General features: G+C 37.9%; 2 protein-coding genes across 6 annotated transcripts in view; one reads left to right on the top strand and one right to left on the bottom strand.

Moving 5' to 3' along the window:
• The window catches only part of pycr3 (pyrroline-5-carboxylate reductase 3), a 547,472-nt gene that overhangs the window by 226,508 nt on the left and 296,819 nt on the right, over nt 1-24,145 (bottom strand). The gene's annotated exons all lie outside the window — the stretch shown is intronic.
• On the top strand, nt 810-22,537 carry tbc1d7 (TBC1 domain family, member 7). 5 transcript variants are annotated; one of them, NM_200777.1, is given in 10 exon segments: nt 810-999; nt 6,861-6,988; nt 7,483-7,563; nt 13,635-13,825; nt 13,932-14,069; nt 14,318-14,463; nt 17,127-17,256; nt 21,341-21,501; nt 21,566-21,602; nt 22,434-22,537. In NM_200777.1, coding segments are annotated over 7 exon segments (885 nt in total). In that variant the 5' UTR covers nt 810-999; nt 6,861-6,876; the 3' UTR covers nt 21,428-21,501; nt 21,566-21,602; nt 22,434-22,537.

The following is a 24,145-nucleotide window of genomic DNA, read 5'->3' as shown; positions in this document are numbered from 1 at the left end:
TCATTAAATGGCATTTTATTAACATATAGCCCACCATAATATAACAATCACAGTAATGTAAAATCAGTCATTATACAGTCTTGTTCATATTATTTGTTAAATGACCTATTAAACTACATTTTATTAACATATAGCCCACCTAAACCCTTAACCTAACCATCACAGTAATATAAAACAGTAATTATACCGAGTCTTATTCATATTATTCGTTAACTGACCAAATAAATAATATTTTTTAGCTACTCTTACCCCAACCCTCACCGTAATGTAAAATATTAATTATTGTTGTACAGTGTCACAAAAAATGATGCTTAATTGATGAAGGTGTCCGCAGCTGTATCCCTTCTAAGATTGTACGGCTCGTTCGCCACGGTGAAGTCTAGATGGGATACAGCTGCTGATACGCAGGCATCGTTTTGTAACACTGTACAGCAATACATAATATTTTTACATTACTGTGAGGGTAGACGTTAATAACATACAATTAATGGATAAATTAATAAATAATAAAAACAATTCTCGTTATCTGAAAACGTTTACTCTACATCAAAGTGCCTTTATGTTTTCGCTTCGATCTGCGGCTGTAACTGTTATCTCTTCTAACAACCAGTCGCATGCTGTGCTGTGATTGCTGCTAGAAGTAATGTACCCTCACGGTAATGCAAAAAAATATTAATTATTCTTGTACAGTGTCACAAAAATATGCTATATTGACGCGAGTATCCGCATCTGTATCCCATTTAGATTTTACCGCGCGCTCGCCTCCTGCTGGACTCAAGCAGAATTACAACAACATGAGGACGAGAATCACTTCCGAGTGCACAGGGCAGAAAACACACACAGTCCTGCAGACAGCGGCTTTTACAGACACACACACGCGTTTATAGTGTTGTGTTTGAGAGTTAAAGATGCTAACAATGTGGACGTGATCTACAGTGTGATGTTTGACTGGTGAAAGGTTGTTTTGACTGACGCTTGAGGAAACCCGCTTGAGGCCCGGTGAGTTCAGCTATAAACACGAATATAAACTATCATGTTACACGATTAAAGCACTGTATTCATATACAAACACTGCAGATTCGACTTACAGATGTGTACCGTGATTTTACTGCAGTTAACGAGGACTGTTGTGACCAGCTTGTCGTGAAATGTTCGTGTTTGGGTTGTAGTTCTTATTTAAACATTATTTTATTATAAAGTTTAATTATTATAGTTATGTATGTATGTGGGGAATTGATAGATTCTGCCCACATAAAAAAATACTATAGTAATTTATAATAAATAATATTTTTAATAAATAAACTTTTAATAAATAAAAGTTTATTATATTGTAGTGTTTATTTACAACTCTGTTAACCCTGCTGAAAAATCCGGCTTAAACCAGCCTAAGCTGGTTGGCTGGTTTAAGCTGGTCGACCAGCCTGGTTTTAAAGGGGTTTTGGCCATTTCTAGGCTGGTTTCTAGCCATTTCCAGCCTGGTCTTAGCTGGTCAGGCTGGAAAATGACCAGCTAAACCAGCTTGACCAGCCTGGTTTAAGCTGGGCATAGCTGGTTTTGGCTAGGCTGGTCAAGCTGGTTTTAGCTGGTCATCTCCCAGCCTGACCAGCTAAGACCAGGCTGGAAATGGCTGGAAACCAGCCTGGAAATGGCCAAAACCCCTCTAAAACCAGGCTGGTCGACCAGCTAAAACCAGCCAACCAGCCTAGGCTGGTTTAAGCTGAATTTTTCAGCAGGGAATGAACGCTCTAGCATACTTTACTATTGAGTATTAGATAAACTGTAACATTGTAGTGCACTTTAGTTTTTACTACAGTAAACTGTGGCGTATTGTAGTATAATATACCCTATAGCATTGGTTCTCAAACTATTTTCACCAAGTACCACCTCAGGAAAAAAAAATGTCTTTCCAAGTACCACCATTATCACCAGTATTAAAATAATTTAGCGAAGTTGGCCAAATTAAGCAGCTACAGCACTGCAAAATTCGAAAACCAGGCAGTGTCATATTCATTCAACGAAATTGTATTCCATACAAAATTTGAAGCCGATCAGTCGGTTATCATCACGTGACTCGCAGTGCAGCATTCTGAAAAGTTAAGATGTTTTCAACTGGGGACACCTGGAATACGCAAGCGCGTCGTGCTGCAGTTTTTACTCGTTTTACTAGCCTGTGGGTTCAATTCTGGCACTCAAGTGACCGAGATGTAACAAGAATATACGCTCATTTTTTAAAACAAAAGATTTTTAAAAAAAAAAAGATCGTTCAGACTTTATTTAGATTATAAATAAAACGGAAATTCATGATTTTTTCATATTTTTGTGCGGCCGGCTACCAATTGATCTATTGACTGGTGCCGGTATGTGGCCCATGGGTTGGGGACCACTGCTCCAGCATGCTCTGCAAGCACAACGCACCTCTTTCTATAGTTCTGCCCCAATTGAATTGATTTTTAGCAGCTGAAAACGCGATGCACTAAAGTAAACATTTGAAACACATCGCTTTGATCGTAAGCTTTAGAGAACAGCCAATGCTGATCACATTGGTGTTATCGTACGCATCTAATGATTAAAGTTGTATTCATTTTTTCTTTCGTTACTCAGTGATTCCTCCATGTACCACTAGAAGTAAGTTTGCGCACCACTAGTGGTACACGTACCACAGTTTGAGTACCACTGCGCTATAGTATTGGGTAGGTCATTTGTTTACTGTATATGAGCAATATCACACAAGTAGCAGTGTGATATGGCTGTATTTAGTCACTGGTAGGAGGCTTGCGTTGGCTTGAAGCCACAAGCTGACTACCTTAGGGTCCATAGCCATATTGCACTGCTACTCGTGTGACATTGCGTGACCCAGCCAGAGCCCAGACCTGAATCCTATTGAACATTTCTGGAGAGATCTGAAAATGCCTGTAAACTGTCGCTTCCCATTCAACCTGATAGAGCTTAAGAGGTACTGCAAAGAGGAACGGGCAAACATTCCCAAAGACAGGTGTGCAGAGATTGTGCATCATATTCAGAAAGACTTGAGGCTGTAATCACTGACAAACGTGCATCAACAGAGTATTAAGCAAAGCCTGTGAATACTGATGCACATGTGATTTTACAGCTTTTTATTTTTTAATAAATTTGCAACAATTTCAAAAGCTCTTTGTTCACATTGTCATTATGGGGGATTGTGTGTATAAGGTTGAGGAAATCAATTAATTTAATCCAGTCTGGAATAAGGCTGTAACATGAACAAATGTGGAAAATGTGAAGCGACATCAATACTTTCCGGATGCACTGTAAATATATATGAATGTAAATATATAGTAACTATGGTAAAACAAAAACTACAGTTTATGGATGCATGTATATATATATAAATGTATGTATGTATATATATATATATATATATATATATATATATATATATATATATATATATATATATATATATATATATATATTTTATATATATATATATGTATGTATGTATGTATGTATGTATGTATGTATATATATATATATATATATATATATATATATATATATATATATATATATATATATATATATATATATATATATATATATATATATACATGCATACATACATACATAAACTGTAGTTTTTGTTTTACCATAGTTACTATAAAATCATCACAACAGATTAATTCAAGTACTTTACTATAGTGTGGTTCAAGAACTCTTCAAATACCACATCTCAGCAGTGTATATAGGTGTGAAAAACTGTAGTATAAGGAGAATACTTTGAATAACTGTCTGTTGAATTATTGGGAAATAATAAGGGTTGTGAGATGCTGTTAAAATATGCAATGTTGTTGAGCGTTTTGATTACGATATTTCGTAATACGATATTAGAAAACAGATTTTTAAATTAATTATGTTTTTGAGCCATTCATTTATTTAGTGATGTTGAAATAAACAGGTAAAAGATATTTTTCAGATCGAATTAATTCTAATTTAGACTAAAAACTGTCGAGGTGCAAACATTTGGTCTTTAAAACACTATGAGTGAGCGAAAACCTCTGATAGGCTGTTTTTCTCTCTACTTAATATGGTAATTTGTGACTTAATATGGTAAACGGTGAAGATTTACAGATCATCATCTTCAGCTTAACCTCGCGAAAACGAAAATGCTTGAAGTTTCTGCCAACCCAATTCTACACCATAACTTTTCAATCCAGATGGACAGGGCAACCATTACTGCATTCAAAACGGTGAAAAGCCTTGGAGTAACAATTGATGACCAACTAAACTTCTCTGACCACATCTCTAGAACTGCTCGATCTTGCAGATTCGCACTCTATAACATCAGAAAGATCCGACCCTTCTTATCTGAACATGCAGCTCAACTCCTTGTTCTATCTCTTGTTCTCTCCAGACTGGACTATTGCAACTCTCTACTAGCCGGGCTTCCAGCTAACTCTATCAAATCTCTTCAGCTGCTTCAGAACGCAGCAGCACGAGTGGTCTTTAATGAACCTAAAAGAGCACATGTCACTCCGCTGCTCATCCGTTTGCACTGGCTGCCAGTTGCTGCTCGCATCAAATTCAAAGCTCTGATGTTTGCTTACAAAGCGACTTCTGGCTTTGCTCCTTATCTGCTCTCACTTCTGCAGATGTATGTGTCCTCCAGAAACTTGCGTTCTGTGAATGAACGTCGCCTCGTGGTTCCATCCCAAAGAGGGAAGAAATCCCTTTCCCGAACTCTCGCATTCAATCTGCCCAGTTGGTGGAATGAACTCCATAACTGCATCAGAACGGCAGAGTCACTCGCTGTCTTCAAGAAACCACTAAAAACTCAACTATTTAGTCTCCACTTTCCTTCCTAATCTGCAATTGCCTCTCTGGCTCCACCACTAACTGTATTACAAAAAAAATAATAAATTACTAATGTTCTGCATCTTACACTTTACACACCTGAAACTTGCCTACAGCACTTATTCATTGTTGCTCTTATAGTTGTGTAAATTGCTTCCTTGTCCTCATTTGTAAGTCGCTTTGGATAAAAGCATCTGCTAAATGACCAAATGTAAATGATTTAGTTTGGTAAACTGATTAAAATGGCAAACTGTAATTTAATATGATAAACTGTGATTTAGTATGGTAAACATGATTTAATGTGGTAAACAGTGATGATTTAATATGGTAAATTGTGATTTAATATGGTAAACATGATTTAATGTGGTAAACAGTGATGATTTAATATGGTTAATTGTGATTTAATATGGTAAACATGATTTAATGTGGTAAACAGTGATGATTTAATATGGTAAATTGTGATTTAATATGGTAAACATGATTTAATGTGGTAAACAGTGATGATTTAATATGGTTAATTGTGATTTAATATGGTAAACATGATTTAATGTGGTAAACAGTGATGATTTAATATGGTAAATTGTGATTTAATATGGTAAACATGATTTAATGTGGTAAACAGTGATGATTTAATATGGTAAATTGTGATTTAATATGGTAAACATGATTTAATGTGGTAAACAGTGATGATTTAATATGGTTAATTGTGATTTAATATGGTAAACATGATTTAATGTGGTAAACAGTGATGATTTAATATGGTAAATTGTGATTTAATATGGTAAACATGATTTAATGTGGTAAACAGTGATGATTTAATATGGTAAATTGTGATTTAATATGGTAAACATGATTTAATGTGGTAAACAGTGATGATTTAATATGGTTAATTGTGATTTAATATGGTAAACATGATTTAATGTGGTAAACAGTGATGATTTAATATGGTAAATTGTGATTTAATATGGTAAACATGATTTAATGTGGTAAACAGTGATGATTTAATATGGTTAATTGTGATTTAATATGGTAAACATGATTTAATGTGGTAAACAGTGATGATTTAATATGGTTAATTGTGATTTAATATGGTAAACATGATTTAATGTGGTAAACAGTGATGATTTAATATGGTTAATTGTGATTTAATATGGTAAGCAGTGATTTATCATGATATATGGTTATTTAATATGGTAAACGATGATGATTTAGTTTGGTAAACTTATTTAATATGGTAAATTGTGATTTAATATGGTAAACGGTGATGATTTAGCACGGTAAATTGTGTTTTAGTATGGTAAACAGTGATTGATATGGTAAATAATGTTGATTTATATGGTAAATGATAATGATTTAATGGTAAATGATGATTTAATATGGTACATTGGGATTTAATAATATGGTAAACTGTGATTTAATATGGTAAAGGATGATTTTATTATGTAAATGGTGATTTGATATGGTAAATTGTGATGTAATATGGTAAACAGTGATGTAATATGGTAAACTGATTTAATATGGTAAACTGTGACTTTATATGGTAATCTGTGATTTAATATGGTAAACAGTGATTTATTATGGTAAACTGTGACTTAATATGGTAAACTGTGACTTAATATAGTAAACTGTGACTTAATATAGTAAACTGGGACTTAATATGGTAATCTGTGATTTAATATGGTAAACAGTAATGTAATATGGTAAACAGTAATGTAATATGGTAAACAGTAATGTAATATGGTAAACAGTGATTTAATATGGTAACTGTGATTTAATATGATAAACTGTGACTTAATGTGATAAACTGTGATGTAATATGGTAAACTATGATTTTAATATGGTAAACAGTGATGTAATATGGTAAACTGTGATTTAATATGGTGAAATGTGCTGTAATATGGTAAACTGTGATTTAATATGGTAAACAGTGATGTAATATGGTATACTGTGATTTTAATATGGTGAACTGTGTTTAATATAGTAAATCCTGATGTAATGTAGTAATCTGTGCTTGTGCTGTGGTGTTTCAGTCTCCTGTCAGTGATCATGGCTGATGATCCTCAGAGAAACTTCCGCTCGGCGTATTATGAGAAAGTGGGTTTCAGAGGAGTGGAGGAGAAGAAATCACTGGAGATCCTGCTGAAGGACAACCCTCTGGGTGAGACGCACCACTACTGACTTACAGCCACATCAGAACTCAAGACTAAATTGTTTGCCTTCCTGTAAAATTTTGTATTCATTTTCCAATATTTCCCAAATGATGTTGAACAGATTCAGGAATTCCAGTATTTCCTATAATGTTTTTTCTTCTGGAGAAAGTCTTATTTGTTTTATTTCTGCTAGAATAAAAGCAGTTTTTAATTGTTTTAGACCCATTTTAAGCTCAATATTATTAGCCCCCTTACGCAATATTAGTTTTGGATTGTCTCCAGAACAAACCACTGTTATACAATGACTTGCCTAATTACCCTAACTTTACGCTAATTACCCTAGTGAAGCCTTTAAATGTCACTTTAAGCTGAATACTAGTGTCTTTAAGAATATCTAGTCTTATATTATGTGCTGTCATCATGTTGCAACTGCTTCTGATATTATTAACATACTAGTAGCAGTGGATTTGTTGTTTCATCCTTGTTGTGGTTGATGTTTCAGATGTGGAGAAGCTGAGCACCTTCAGCCAGAGGTTTCCTCTGCCCTCCATGTACCGCATCCACGTGTGGAAAGTCTTGCTGGGTGAGAATGTTAATGAGCAGATCTGTTTCCAAATTGAATTGAAATCTTTATTGTCCACACATGTGGAAATTCCTTTTTGGCCAGGCAAACATCACAAACACAAACACAAAGCTTCCAGATTACCAACACACAACCCTGGACATACAGACCACTTCATGGTCATTCAGGCCCCGTTTACACCGCCAGTTAAATGTGACCCAATTCTGATATTTTGCTCATGTGTGACACAGATCGGATCTGTTCTATGAGTGTGTAAACACGAATAAAGCACATGCATTCAGATATTCAGAGATGGGTTTCAGGCCTCCTTCATATGTGGAAATAAATCAGATATAGATCAGATATGTGGCAATGCGACTCTCATGTAAACAGGCAGATCGGATTTATCAGATCAGCATTTCATTCTGCACATCATTAAACTTGTGACAATGTGCTGCATCTCCATGGTTTAATGACAGAAGGAAGAGCGTGTGTGGAGATGCCGACGCGGTAAACAACATCAGAGGAGGAAAGTGGTCAGTCGCCACAATTTGCTCCCACCAGACCTGAGATCTCTCTCGTACCCACACATTCCTCTGAGTGGTGGAGGACATCATAAAGCGTATAAACCATAAGCGCAAGCTGCGATGACGGCTCTTTCCCACCTCCGCCTCAAAATCATTTTAAAGTTGGGCCAACTTCGAGTTGTAACTTTTGCTTTTTGTCGCTATTAAAGAGCCCATATTATACATGAAATAGGGTCATATCTTGGTTGTAAGGGTCTCCAACAACAGTCTAACATGCATGCAAGGTCAAAAAACACTTTCGTGGTCTTATAATCTGCATTTATTTTTACCTAATTATCCCAGCGACTCCCGTATGAATCGTCCAGTGATTCAATTGTTCCCAAACCCCTCCTTAGTGCGAAGCTAATCTGCGCTGATTGGACCAATGACAGTCTGTTGCGATTGGTCGACTGCCTTCAGTCAGAGAGTTAAATGCCCAACAGCTAATCAGCAATATAAAAGGAATCACAGTTCATACACGCTCGATAGTGTAGGCGTGGAGTTTAGCTGCCAGTGGGTCAATATAAATACAGACAATGGACTTGAAAATTCAGACGACTGACTATTTTATTGAGCAAAAACTGTCGAGGAGATCACATAGCTTGTCTCACTCTGCTCTTTTCACAGACACAGACACACACACACACACACACACACACACACATTGCCCTCGTCCTTGCACACACACTACTCCTCCACGGAGCTCCATAAACAAAGCAGCACGCGTCACGTTTTTAACATGACTTTGCACGCGATAAGAGAATATAGCGAGTTAACCTGAGACAGTACAAGTAACAAATCACAACTAAATACATTTGCAAGCTCGAGTCAACTAGGCAACAACTTTAATCGCACGTACTTACACTTGAGAAATGGAGGAAGAAAAATCCATCCTGACGTCCATCAGTAAGTTACTCTTTACTGATCCTTCCTTTAACAAACGCTGATGAAGTATTCTTTGTAGCATGTAGTTTCCAGAAGTTTCCAACTGCTTATAATGCTGATGTTTCATCTTTGGGTAGAGACTCAATATAATATCCATCTGCAGTTTGACTTGAATTGACCGGCATGTTTGTGTGTGTGTTTGTGGGGGGGTGTGTGTGTCTGGGTTTCAGCGTCAGAGGGCGGGGCCTCAGGTTTGAAATCTCCCGGGTTTGCGCGTGCACGTGAATGACTTGGTTTCGTTCGTACGTCATGGCGAAACACCTAATGAATCGGTATTAAGGCGACTCGTTTGAAGCACTATGAGTCAACTCTTTTATAGATGAATCAACCGTTTTAAACACTGTACACTAACAGATTTAAGCCTTAGCTGGATACTTCACTTCACTTAGAGCTGTGTTACACACTACATGGAGGGGAATTTTTAAAAACCCATAATATGGGCTCTTTAACACACACACTGTGGGCTACACATAGAATATTCTCTCCAACAGCAGTGCGCACACAGGCAAAGGCTGCATCTTCAACCACACACACACACATCAGGGCCATACCATTACATAAACTGCGTGGGGGTAAATCTGGATTGAACCACTCTCTGCTTATACTACACTTTACATATTTCACAGAGCTAAAAACAAGACAATTTCTTCCATGGTGGCTAGTGTGGCACAGATGCTGGAACCCGCCTTCATGCATGCGCAACATCATAAATGGTATGGCAAGTGTAAACGCATGAATTGGATATGGGTCACAATTAAAACAACGTGTAAACAGACAGGCAAACAAGTCAGATACAGGCAACAAAGCGGAATTGGGCATCAAGACCTGACAGTGTAAACGGGTTCTTATTCAATACGGTAAAAGCAGACGATATAAAATTTTAAATGATTTCTTCAAAAATATTTGTTTTTGCTGTGGGTACTCTGTCTACCAAAAGGAAGCTCTTCAAATTCCTAATAAAGAGGATGAGTTGAGTCCTGAACTATCTCCGAGGCTTTCCGTCTGGTCTGGTTTATGTACAGTTCCACAAGCTGCTTCTGGGGGTCCATTAAGATCTTACTAGGCGTGTTAACAATCTTTGCAAGTTTATACTTGCTTCTGGCTCCAAGATTTTAATACCAGCAAGAAATATTGGAGGAGATAATACTTTGAACCAGACTGGTAGAAATCTTCCTCATAATACTGTAGGGTCCACCCAGTTGGTCCAATGACGGTATCCACTGGTGGATGAAGGTTCACTGCATGTTCGGTCTTTCCAGTGCACAATGTTGATTTATATTAAACTTAGCTCATATCTGACTCCAATTTTAATATGAGGTGGTTTAGAATATTAATATATTTATCCTTGTTTTATCTGACTCCAATCATAAAACATTAAGAAGATTATATCAACATGTAATTTAGATAAATGTTTGAACCGTTTGTCTTCACTAGTAACTATCACATCCGTTCATTCGGGTGCTCATGTCGCTCAGAGAAATCGCCTCGGCCGAAGGCGTCCCTCACGGTCACACTCCGGTCAGTCTTGAATATTAAACAGAGGTAATTGACTAATACTTTAGATGGCCACTACCAGCTCGCTCGTTCTAAAATACTTTAGTTAGTCCCGCTTAGGTGTACACCCTTGAGTTAAGACAATATCATTTCTAATTAGAGGTTAGGGCATTAATATAAATGTACCCGACTACTGGACTCTATAGTAACTTTGGTTTTCACCAAGCCCATGGTTTCCCATATGAACTTAATTCAAAATAATATTACCTTCAAACAAAGGTCGGGTACCCAATCTAGGTTAGTCGTGCAACACCTTGTTGACCTAGACGGAAGATAACGCCCTTTCCACCTAAGTACACTTTAATCAATATCAAGAGTCAGTCGGATCCCTAAAACACAATTAGTGTGCCCAATGCTCCATCTCAACTGGATTCTAGTCCGTCTACTGACCTGACGCAAGACGTGCGGAAACAAGGATACAGCATAATCTACTAGAACTAATAATTACAGAGTGAGCAAAATATGGTCAAACATTACAATTTATTAGTCAGGTAAATGTATTATGCCAATTCAATCAGTCAATTCATAAATGATCAATACAAAACACCAAATTATCAAAGATAAATCCAAGATGAAAGATGCATACCTGACTACAAATTTTACATAACTAGGAGCAGGCTCCATGTTACGGGCTGATCTGGGTAGGCAGAATCGCCCTGAGTCTTTCTCAAACCTTACCTTAATTAATCCAAGAATTCCCTCAAGGAAGGGGGTGTGTGCATAACATAAGGTATTTGCATTTAGTGCTGCCTGTGGAAAAGTCACACCCTTCACAGTGGTTCAAAAGATGCCTGAAGTTATATATTTATTGTTTTGATTATGTCTATTTCTGAGAGAATGAGACCATTGTACCAGTCACACTGACACATTTCAAATGATATCAAACATGATAGATAAAGTCACTTTGGTTAATCTAGAACATTCAAACATTGAAATGACCATATGTGTGAGATGGGGTGGATGAAGCCGAGTTTCAGCAGACTCAGATGCAAATGCAGCAGGAACTGGTTTTTCCCGCATTCCCACCTGCTGGTTTGTGGAGTCAACAGTCTGTTTTTAGCTCATGTTTTGAATTGTCAATGATATCAAAATATTTGTAATATTTCAATTCTTACAATACCTTTACTAACACTAAAACGATTTAATTTCTTTAAGAGAAAGAGTCTCTGTGTTGCCTTCTTATAGATCAGGGGTGTCCAAACTCAGTTCTGGAGGGCCGGTGTCCTGCTGAGTTTAGCTCCAACTTTCTTCAACACACCTGCCAGAAAGTTTCTAGTATATCTAGTTAGAGCTTGAATAGCTTGTTCAGGTGTGTTTGATTAGGGTGAGAGCTAAACTCTCCAGGACACCGGCCCTCCAGGACAGAGTTTGGACACCCCTGTTATAAATATAGTCTGCATGTTTACCAACATTTAAACTATTTAAAATGATCCCCAAGTACTTAAAACTGTTTACAATCTCCACATGTTGACCCTCAATAGTAACTGGATGATGATGTATAGGCTGCCCTTCCCTATTAATAATTAGTTCATTCGTTTTCAAAGCATTCATTGACAAAGCACTCTCCTCGCACCATGTCAACTCGCAACATGTTTGACCATAAGTCCAACCACGGCCATGTCATCAGCATATTTGAGTAGGGTATTATTGCTTTCAGAAATCTGCATTTCACTTATATACAGTTGAAGTCAGATATATTAGCCCCCCTTGTTTATTTTATTCACCCAATTTCTGTTTAACGGAGAGCAGATTTCTTCAACACATTTCATAATAGTTTTAATAACTCATCTCTAATAACTGATTTATTTTCTCTTTGTCATGATGACAGTAAATAATATTAGACTAGATATTCTTCAAGACACTTCTATACAGCTTAAAGTGACATTTAAAGGCTTAACTAGGTTAACTAGGCAGGTTAGGGTAATTGGGCAAGTTATTGTGTAATGATGGTTTGTTCTGTAACCTATCAAAGAAAAAAATGCTTAAAGGGGCTAATAATATTGACCTTAAAATGGTGTTTAAAAAATTAAAAACTGCTTTTATTCTAGCCCAAATAAAACAAATAAGACTTTCTCCAGAAGAACAAATATTATCAGACATACTGTGAACATTTCCGTGCTCTGTCAAATCTCATTTGGGAAATATTAAAAAAAGAAAAGGAAAAAAAATTCAAAGGGGGGCGAATAATCCTGACTTCAACTGTATATATTTAGCGATAGGCTATTTTTTAAATAATTTCAATGTTTGTATTAAAATCTGCTGCTATATTTGCACATGGCTGTATGAAATTATGGATAGACCCACTGTAGCAGGGTGATGACGTACGGACTTGATGTAGTCTGTTTTTAAAAGACACGGGATGGTCATCAGGGTGTTTGTGCAGCATTGCCTCCTTTCAGATAATATTAATAGGTCATTTTTATTTTAAGAGACTATAACTTATTAAACTGTGCAAATTGAACAGCTGTATTAATGCCTCCCTCACTTGAATTGATTCGCGGTATAACTTCAGGAAGTGGAAGTATTAGGGTTTTAACAATATTAAAACTTTCTTTCCAGTAAAGTGTGCAGTAAAGCAACCTAATGCTTGCATGTGATGTCAAAACAAAGGTTGTTTCATTTAAAACATTCTAACCAAAAATAAATGTATAGCCTATAACCGGCCCTTATATGAGAATTATCTCGTCTTAATGAGAAAAATATGTGTTAACAAAATCTATTTATAACAAAAAAGAAACTTTTATAACATTTTTAAGTGGAAAAAATAATAGGCTAGCAGGTCAGCATTGCCACCGTAAATAAGTCGGCCTTTTACAATCAGCACAACAACATTTCACATCTGCAACTATAAGAGTGTGTGTTTGTTTTTGTAAGTGTGTTAGTGTGTTTTTTTAAGAGATTTTATTGTGTTTGTGAGTGTTCTAGTGTTGGTGGTTTACAAGGACCGAAATGTGTATATGACATGGGTATGACTTGCAGGCATTGCAATATTGGCCGGTATATAAGTGTGTGTTTGTGTGTTCTCAGGGATTCTGCCTCCTCACAGTGACTCTCATGCTCTGGTGCGTCAGTATCGTGTGGATCAGTTTGAGGACGTGAGCTGCGCTCTGACCGTCATGCGCTTCATCCACGCCTCCACACCGCAGACAGAGATCTACCTGCGCATGTTCCAGCTGGAGAACCACACGCTGCCCCGCAGGACCGAGCTGCGGCCGCCCGTGAGCACTTCAGCTATATCACATCTGCTTGATTTGTGCTTTAGGGGGTGTGGGTAACGAGATGCTTCCCCCAGTCTCAGTGTGTTTGATGCTTTTAATTCTCCAGGATGCGGAGGATGAAAACTTCCTGGCGATCGCTCGAGCGATGGAGGAGATCGTGGATGACCCGGTGGACTGTTTCTGGCTCGTCAGATGCTTCATCAACCAGTTCAAGCACAAGTTTGGAGACTCCATCCCTCACCTGGTACATGCTCACCTGTACATTCTCTCATTGTGTTTGTTTGTTTATTAATGATTTGTGATATTTATTACCAAATGCTTTTTGTGATAATAAAATTAAGAATAAATAGTTAAATAGTTACTTATTCATGTAAACTCATCCAGTACCATGCAGAACAGGTTGTATTACTTTTTTACAGATACAGAATTCAACAAAAATCACATTAAATGTCCCCCAAAACTGGTTGATTGTTGTTTGTGAATATCTTTCAGCCGAAGAGTCTGGAGCACTTCCTGTCTCAGGAGGATGTGTGTCTGCTGTCTCACCTGAAGGCGTCTGGAGCTCTGGCTTTACTACCGTACTCACTGTGGTTCAGACGCTGCTTCGCCGGCTGCTTACCAGAGTCCAGCCTACAAAGGTCACAACCTGCTCACTAACTATACAACTCACTAAATAGACAACTAACCTGCTCACTAACTAGCGCACTAACTTACTAGTCAATCTACTAACTTACTAACCGACTCACTAACTTAATAACTCAATAACTAGTCAACTTACCATACAAGTCACTAGCCAACTTACTAACTAGTCAGCTTACTACCACACTAACTAAATCACTAGCTCACTAACCAACCAACTCACTACACTAACTAGCCAGTTCACTTACTCGATAACTAGTCAACTTACTAACTAACTCACAAACCAACATACTAGCCAACTCAATAACTAGTCAGCTTACTAGTCAACTTACTAACTCACTAACTGAATCACAAACTTGTTAACCAACCAACTCACTACACTAACTAGCCAGCTCACTAACTAATTAACTAGTCAACTTACTAACTCATTATCTAAATCAGTAGTCAACTTACTTAACTAACTGTCTAACCTACTCACTAGCCAACTCTCTAACTAATCAACCTACTAACTACTCAACTTACTAACAATAATCATTAACTGACTAACTAACCAACTCACTACACTAACTAGCCAACTCACTAACTCATTAACTAGTCAACTTACTAACTCACTAACTACATAACTAACTTGGTAACTAGTCAACTCACTAGCCACTCAGTAAAAAGTCAACTTCAAATAGCTTCGCCGGCTGTTTACCAGAGTCCAGCCTACAGAGTTTACAACATGCTCGCTAACTAAACAAGCACAAGCCAACTCACTAAATGGACAACTAACCTACTCACTAACTAGCCAACTCACTAGTCAACCTACTACTCACTAACCAACTCACTAACTCGATAACTAGTTAGCGTACTAACTCACTAGCCAACTTACTAACTAGTCCTCTCACAAACTAGTCAACTTACTAACTAGATAACTAACTCACTAACCAACCAACTCACTACACCAGGGGTCACCAACCTTTATGAAACTGAGAGCTACTTCTTTAGTATCGATTAATGTGGAGGGCTACCAGTTTGATAAACACTTCTCAAATAACAAATTTGCTCAATTTACTTTTAATTATGCTTTATGTTTTTGGAAATAATTAATGATATTCATCCATGTGAAGACACTGATCATGTTAATGATTCTCATAAAAGTTATCAATGATGATTTAACAGGTTATAAAATACCCTGTATTTAATGTATCAATGTGCAACACTTTATTTTTATATATCTCTGCAAATATTTACATTTTTAAATGATTACTTCTATATTAGATGAAGCTTACTGGTAAGTGGCGCTATAGTGAGCTATTTTTAGAACAGGCCTGCGGGCAACACATGTGATCCTCACGGGCTACCTGGTGCCCGTGGGCACCATGTTGGTGACCCCTGCACTACACTAACTAGCCAGCTCTCTAACTCATTAACTAGTCAACTTACTAACTAAATAACCAACTCACTAGCCAACTCACTAACTAATCAACTTACTAACTAGCCAACTCCCTATATTAACTAGCCAACTGACTAACTCACTAGCCAGCCAACTCACTAAACTAACTACCCAACTCACTAATTTACTGATTAGTCCCCTTGCAAACTCACTGACTCCCTAATTAGCCAACTAACTAACCAACAAACTCAGTACACCACTAACAATCACTACAATCACTAACTAGCCATCTTATTAACTCACTAACTAAATCAGTAACTCACTAACTAGCCAACTGACCAACTCACTAGCTAGCCAACTCACTAACTAGTCAACTTACTAACGCTATACTAACTAGCCAACTCACTAACCTACTAATTAGTCACTTTACTAACTCAATAACTCCCTAACTAGCCAACTTACTAGTTTGCCAACTCACCACACTAACTAGTCAACTTACTAACTTACTAAATCATTTACTCACTACAATAACCCACTTAACTAGCCAACTTACCATTTAGCCATCTTATTACCTCACTAAATCAGTAACTCACTAACTAGCCAACTCACTACACTAACTAGCCAACTAACTCACTAGCTAGCCAATTCACTACACTAACTAGAAAACTCACTAACTAATCAACTTACTAACTCTGTACACTCACTAACTCACTAACTAAATCAGTAACTCACTAACTAGCCAACTGACCAACTCACTAGCTAGCCAACTCACTAACTAGTCAACTTACTAACTCGCTATACTAACTAGCCAACTCACTAACTTACTAATTAGTCACCTTACTAACTCCCTAACTTGCCAACTTACTAGCTAGCCAACTCACAAACTTACTCTAATAAGTGACTTTACTAACTAACTCCCTGACTAGCCAGCTCACTACACTAACTAGCCAGTTCACTTACTTACTAATTAGTCACCTTACTACCTCCCTAACTAGTCAACTTACTAGCTAGCCAACTCACTACTCTAAGTAGCCAACTCACTAACTTACTCTAATAAGTGACTTTACTAACTAACTCTCTGACTAGCCAACTCACTAACTAGTCAACATACTAATATTGCAGTTGTTTTACTGTGCTGCTCTGTGATTGGCTTATTGTTTTACTGTGCTGCTCTGTGATTGGCTGGTTGTTTGACTGTGCTGCTCTGTGGTTGGCTGGTTGTTTGACTACGCTGCTCTGTGATCGGCTGGTTGTTTGACTGTGCTGCTCTCTGATTGGCCACAGGGTGTGGGATAAAGTCATCAGCGGCTCCTGTAAGATCCTGGTGTTTGTAGCTGTGGAGATTCTGCTCAGCCATAAGATCGTGATAATGGGAATGAACCAGCCGGACGCAATTTACCACTTCCTGTCTAACGTGAGTGCACAAACAACCCGTAAGATCCATACACTGATTTATCATCAGCAGAAGTGCTTAGGTTTACAGGTCCCATCAAATTCACATAGATTTAGTTTTTTAGATGTTATTTTCAGTCTGTTAGTCTTAAGGATATGTATAATCTAGTGTGCTCCAAAACAATGACAAATTTGCGTTTAGAAGATATAAAACTGATTTAAACATGTAAAGCTTGTAGTTTGTCAATTTCGCCTAAATGGATCAACAGTTTTTTTTTTTCACGTCACCTCATAATCCAGTATCTCATCAAATCTTCGGACCAATCAAATGCTCTCTAGTGTCTGACATGCCCCTCCCCCTTCTTCTCATTGGCTGTTTATTTGATGCGCTTGAGCTCAACCACTCTCACTGACAGAGCTGTGAGAAAAACTCAACCATATTGGTTAATTTTTTGGAAAGGGGAGGAGCTACTTTATGCCCCGCCCTCTCTTCATGTCTCAGTTGAGATTACGTCAAACATCAAATTAAAAATGCACATTTCAAAGCACTTCACAGGACCTTTAAATAAATGTTTGAGGTTTAATATAGCGTAATTAACACTGCTAATTAATCTGAAACCATGTTACTCTTTCCTCAAGATGTACATATTTTTTGTCGTGTCATCGTGTACGTTTTTTTTACAAAAAATAAATAAATATACATACATATATATATATATATATATATATATATATATATATATATATATATATATATATATATATATATATATATATATATATATATATACACGTCACTTTAGAGCCAGTGTTTGAATGACTCTCTAGCGTAATGTCTAAAGTGATGACAAAACAGCTGATTTTGCTTATACTTTAAGATTATAAGGCTGAACAGCATGAAATGCCATTAGTCTACAGAGATATCTCCCGACATTATTACAGTCCACAGTATTTCTCTGTTGCAAGACTGCTGTTGTGTTTGCGATAAGGAAAAACGCTAAACACATGTGGACACTGCTGCTTTCTTTTTTGCCAACACACATTCCTGATATGCGAGCATATCAGTATAAATACAGCACTACAACATACAAAAGAGAGAGATCGACTTAGAATATCACTTACCAGCATACCTGCCAACATGCCTCTGAAAATCTGAGAGACCGGGGGGAGGGAGTGTTCGAAGGTGAGGTCGCTGAATTACAGTGTTGAGAACTGGGATAGGATGCAGCAGGTTTTGGGCGGCCGCTGTTATCGGGTACTGTACCAAAGTTGACAACCCGGTGGTGTTTGCAGACTGTACCAAACAGGAAATTTCATATATATGGGTGGAATTACAGGACTTTCCCAGAAAGAATAAAAAACGGCATGGTTGCAGGAGATTGGTCTGAAATACGGGATACTCATATGAAAAACGTGAGTGTTGGCAGGTATGCTTACCAGTTTAATAATGATTTGATCTGCTGTAGTTAGAAATCAGACTGTTAAAATCTTCTAAGTGTAAAGCCGCCTTTCCACTGCACACGACATTTGGACACGACTGTCGGAATACGCCCCCTTCTGGCAGCTGCACAGTATTTTCAGTGTTGTCGTGCACGATGGGTGAGAAGCTGATTTCACGGTGTCCGAAAAAGGGAGTGCAAAAGCAATAGCCTTTATTCTCTGTGCGTTTACATGAATGAATAAATACTAGAAACTCATAGGCCGCTAAAATATTGGAGGGAATGTGGAGGCAACATTAAAAATAAATATTTTTATTACTTTTTTACTTACATTTATGAATAGAAGTTTTTTTTTTTTTAATACAGACTTTTTATAATTCAAAAAAATAACCAAATAAACTTCTATTTTTCATCTCGCGCGCACGGATCTGCTTGGAAAACACTGGAATACATCATATCCGGTCGGCAGGTCGCATACGGTTTAGTCGCAAGAGTTCAAATATTTCAACGGATCCACAGCTCAATTCGGATCCAAATTTCCACCTACGGAGATGATCGGAACTCAACGCAGCTCCCGGACTGCTCTCCATTGAAAATGAATGACTTCCGGTCTGACGCTTGTTGTTTGTCGTGTGCAGTGAAAAGCAGGCGTAAAAGCTTATTATGCAGTTCTGTCGCCATCTTGTGGATTGAAAACGTCGACTGTCTTTGGTCTACTACACTATGGCCAGCTAATGGCCATCGGCGATCTCTCTTAGAAATGAAAAATATTTTAAAATAGGCACTATTCCTACAAATAAACTGCATAGTTGCAATCTAAACAACTGCATTCTCCACTAAAAAAGCCTCAAAAGTGCATTATGTTGTCTAACAGCTGTAATATTTGTCAAACTGTAGCGTCTCTCTGCGTGTTGCTGGCTGTATGTGGGCGGAGGACTTTGTGTGATGTTACTGGCAAAATATTGCACGCCTATCAGCCAATCAGATTCAAGAACCAGACAGAACTGTTGTGAGTGTGTATATATATATATATATATATATATATATATATATATATATATATATATATATATATATATATATATTGGGGGATTTATTTATTTAAAAAACATAAGTAGAGTTGGTGCTCTCCTTGTGTTTTTTTTATATATAAAAATAAGAAAAACATTTCAAAATCACACAACAACCATAGACTGTAAAAGACATGAATGTAGTATCCGTGACGTCACTCATAGGTTTATGAAGAACGCAAAAGAAGATACCAGTAGGCGTGGCCAACCGTCACCATTTTGTTCTTGCATCATCACACATCCGGGGAATACCAAACAAGGGCAAAGAGGCGGAGCTAAAGATGCCTGCAAAAGGCAACTGACTGTAAAGCCACATGAAACAACACAAATGAAAATGCAGAGTTCAGCTAATCAGCCAGAATCAGCTGAGGTGAAGTGACGGCGACCAGTGAGACCTAGCTGTCAATCAAGTGGCCACGCCTTTAATTATGCAAACTTAATATAACCTAATATAAAGGAAACAGACGAGTTATAAAAAAAATCACCCCCCCTCACAGGAGTCATGAAGAGTAATATTAGCTATATGAACCAAAATCGTTCTTTGTATCAAAGTAGTATCTTTTTTAAGGCTGTAAATTTCGATGAACTGCAGTTTCAGTTAATCCGTATTGGCTTCTAAGGGAGAGCGGGAGGTTACAGCTTGGCAACGACAAGTTAAACTATGATGAGAAATAAAAGGTAAAACAAATCAATTAAATTGGCATCTATAAAAGCTTTAAGTTAAAGTAAATATAAGTTATTCAGTTGAACAACACTTCGGCTTAAGTCCATCACAAAGTATTTCATTAATTTCATCGATTCATTACTTTTATGTAGGGTTTTTATTATTATTGTGGAACAAGAATCTGATATTTTAATTTATAATAATAATAATAATTTTTAGCCACAGCCATATTGCCCTGCAGGCCAGGAGCGGTTACTCACTGAAGCTGAGCAGGGCTGAGCCTGGTCAGTAACTGGATGGGAGACTACATGGGAAAACAAGGTTGCTATTGCCAGAGGTGTTAGAGAGGCCAGCAGAGGGCGCTCAACCTGTGGTCTGTGTGAGACATAACACCCCAGTAAAGTGAAGGGGACACCATACTATCAGCAAGAGGTCCTGACTCTCTGTGCTCATTAATAATCCCATGGCACTTCTGGTAAAGAGTAGGGGTGTAACCCCGGTGTCCTGGCCAAAGTCCCTCAATCAGCTCTTACCCATCATCCTCTCAATCATTCCCATTGGCTCAATCACTGTCTCTCCACTGCCCCTGCAGCTGGTGTGTGGTGAAGCACTGGTGCTGTAGTCCTGTGCCTGCTGTTGCATCATCCAAGTGGAGCTGCACACTGGTGGTCGTGTGATTGTGAATCAACCCTCGTGATTGTGAAGGGTGTATGGCCATACATGATAAATGCACTATATGAACACACAGATCACATGATTATTTTATTATACTAAAACATCACTAGTTATGTGTGAAAAATTAAATGAATAGAAATCAGACTAACTTTTTGATCCTACGCACACACACACACACACACACACACACATACACATACACAAACACACAATCTGCTGTTTGTGAGCGCAGACATAAAGATTTCCGTCTGTCCACAGATGCCGCAGGAAAACACGGACGCCATCGTCACCAAAGCCATCGATCTGTGGCACAAATACTGCGGGACGCCCATGCACTCTGTCTGAACAACTGTGTGTGTTAGAGAGTGTGACAGTGTGTGTTTATGAGTGTTGGAGTATGCATGCGTGTGTGTGTTTGTTTGAGAATGTGTTTGAATTTGTGAGTGTGTGTTATTGTATTAGTGTGTGTGTGTGTTTGTTTGGTTGATTGAAGTGTGTGAGTTTGAGTGCTTGTGTTTGTGTGTTTGTGTGTGTGTGTGTGTGTGTGTGTGTGTGTGTGTGTTTGTTTGAGAATGTGTATGAATATGTGAGTGTGTGAGATTGTTTTAGTGTGTGTGTGTTTGTTTGAGAATGTGTTTGAATAGGTGAGTGTTTGTGAGTGTGTGTGATTGTTTTAGTGTGTGTGTGTTTGTGTGTTTGTTTGAGTTTGATTGGAGTGTGTTAGTTTGAGTGTTAGAGTGTGTGTGTGTTTGTGTGTGTGTGTTTGTTTGATAATGTGTTTGAATATGTGAGTGTTTTTGTGTGTGATTGTTTGTGTGTGTGTTTGTGTGTGAGTTTGAGTGTTAGAGTGTGTGTTTGTTTCTGAGTGTGTTTGTGTCTGAGTGTGTGTGTGTGTGTGTGTGTGTGTTTGTTTGAGAGTGTTTAGGTGTTTTTTGTGTTTGTGAGTGTGTTATGAGTGATTCAATGTGTGTGTGTGTGTGTGTGTGTGTGTGTGTGTGTGTGTGTGTGTGTGTGTGTTTCTACGTGTTTGTGAGTGTGTAAGTGTTTGAGTGATTCAGTGTGAGTGTGTGTGTGTGTTTGTTAGTATGTGTGTGTGTTTGCTTTTATGTGTTTGTGAGTGTGTTAGAGTGTTTATGAATGATTTAGTGTGTGTGTGTGTGTATACTGGTTTTGGTGGTTTACAAGGACAGAAGTGTGTATATAATAGGTATTACAACATTGAGATGGTTTATGAGGACATGCCTTATGTCCTCGTAATTCAAAACTGGTTAAAAACACAATAACAGTATTCATGTTCGCATTTTCACCGTATAAAACAGATTATACCTATGGAGAGTCCCCACCAAAACCAGTGTGCGTGTGTTTAAATGAACACATGAGGCAAATTGTGTATTATTTATATGTAAAAAGTGCTTCAAAATCCCCATTTGAAGATAAATAAACCCAATGACAGCAGCCTGCCGGTCTGGAAAGAACGAGTGTAAATCAATCAATCAATCAATCAATAATGACAGAGATGCATATAAATCTGTCAGTAAGGTGAAGTTCTCCTTTAATGCCCTGCCAACGAGTATCAAAGATAAAGATATGAAGACTTACAGCAGGCTTTCATTGTTAACACTAACATGACCCGTACTCCTGAATGCTTTCAGAATGAGTCACACTAGTTAATGCACTGTAAACTAATATCAACAAAGCTGACCTCAGTGTGTTTATATTAAAAATGAATAGTTATAGGGTGCCTCACAGCAAGAAGGTCGCTGGTTTGAGTCTCAGCTGGGTCAGTTGGCTATTTTTATATAAATATATATAAATAAACACTTCAATGCTCATGTTTACAAGTGACCCTGGAGCACAAAACCAGTCATGAAGATCAAAATATTGAGAAAATCGCCTTTTTGCTCTCAGCAGTGCATATTACTAATAAAGAAGTGATTTTTTATATATTTACGGTAGTAAATGCACAAAACATCTTTATGAAACATGATCTTTGCTTTGCTCTCTTTTTATCCTGATGATCCCTCGGTTCCAGCTCGCATCTCAGCCTGCCTGTTGGATATTTCACACTGGATGACAGATCATCATCTTCAGCTTAACCTCACGAAAACGGAAATGCTTGTAGTTTCTGCCAACTCGACTCTACACCATAACTTTTCAATCCAGATGGACGGGGCAACCATTACTGCATCCAAAATGGTGAAAAGCCTTGGAGTAACGATTGATGACCAACTAAACTTCTCTGACCACATTTCTAGAACTGCTCGATCTTGCAGATTCGCACTCTATAACATCAGAAAGATCCGACCCTTCCTATCTGAACATGCAGCTCAACTCCTTGTTCAAGCTCTTGTTCTCTCCAGACTGGATTACTGCAACTCTCTACTAGCCGGGCTTCCAGCTAACTCTATCAAGCCTCTTCAACTGCTCCAGAACGCAGCAGCACGAGTGGTCTTCAATAAACCTAAAAGAGCACATGTCACTCCGCTGCTCATCCGTTTGCACTGGCTGCCAGTTGCTGCTCGCATCAAATTCAAAGCTCTGATGTTTGCTTACAAAGCGACTTCTGGCTTTGCTGCTCCTTATCTGCTCTCACTTCTGCAGATGTATGTGTCCTCCAGAAACTTGCGTTCTGTGAATGAACGTCGCCTCGTGGTTCCATCCCAAAGAGGGAAGAAATCACTTTCCCGAACTCTCGCATTCAATCTGCCCAGTTGGTGGAATGAACTCCCTAACTGCATCAGAACAGCAGAGTCACTCGCTGTCTTCAAGAAACCACTAAAAACTCAACTATTTAGTCTCCACTACACTTCCTAATCTGCAATTGCCTCTCTGAATATCACACTAACTGTACCCAAAAAAAAAAACACTAATACTACTAATACTTCCCTTCTTAGACTTTACATACCTGAAACTTGCCTATAGCACTTATTCATTGTTGCTCTTAAGCAGGTCGCAGACCAGAAGCGCCGCTCGGCGCCGCGACACGGCGCAAACATGACAGTTTAAAGTATCACACACCAGACGCGCACATTCGAATGATATTTAACATGAAACTAATCACAT

The sequence above is a fragment of the Danio rerio genome, chromosome 20 (genome assembly GCF_049306965.1).
Source record: "Danio rerio strain Tuebingen ecotype United States chromosome 20, GRCz12tu, whole genome shotgun sequence".
NCBI classification, from domain to species: domain Eukaryota; kingdom Metazoa; phylum Chordata; class Actinopteri; order Cypriniformes; family Danionidae; genus Danio; species Danio rerio.
The sequence above is the reverse complement of the archived record's forward strand: the minus strand, read 5'-3'. Positions and strand labels throughout refer to the sequence as shown.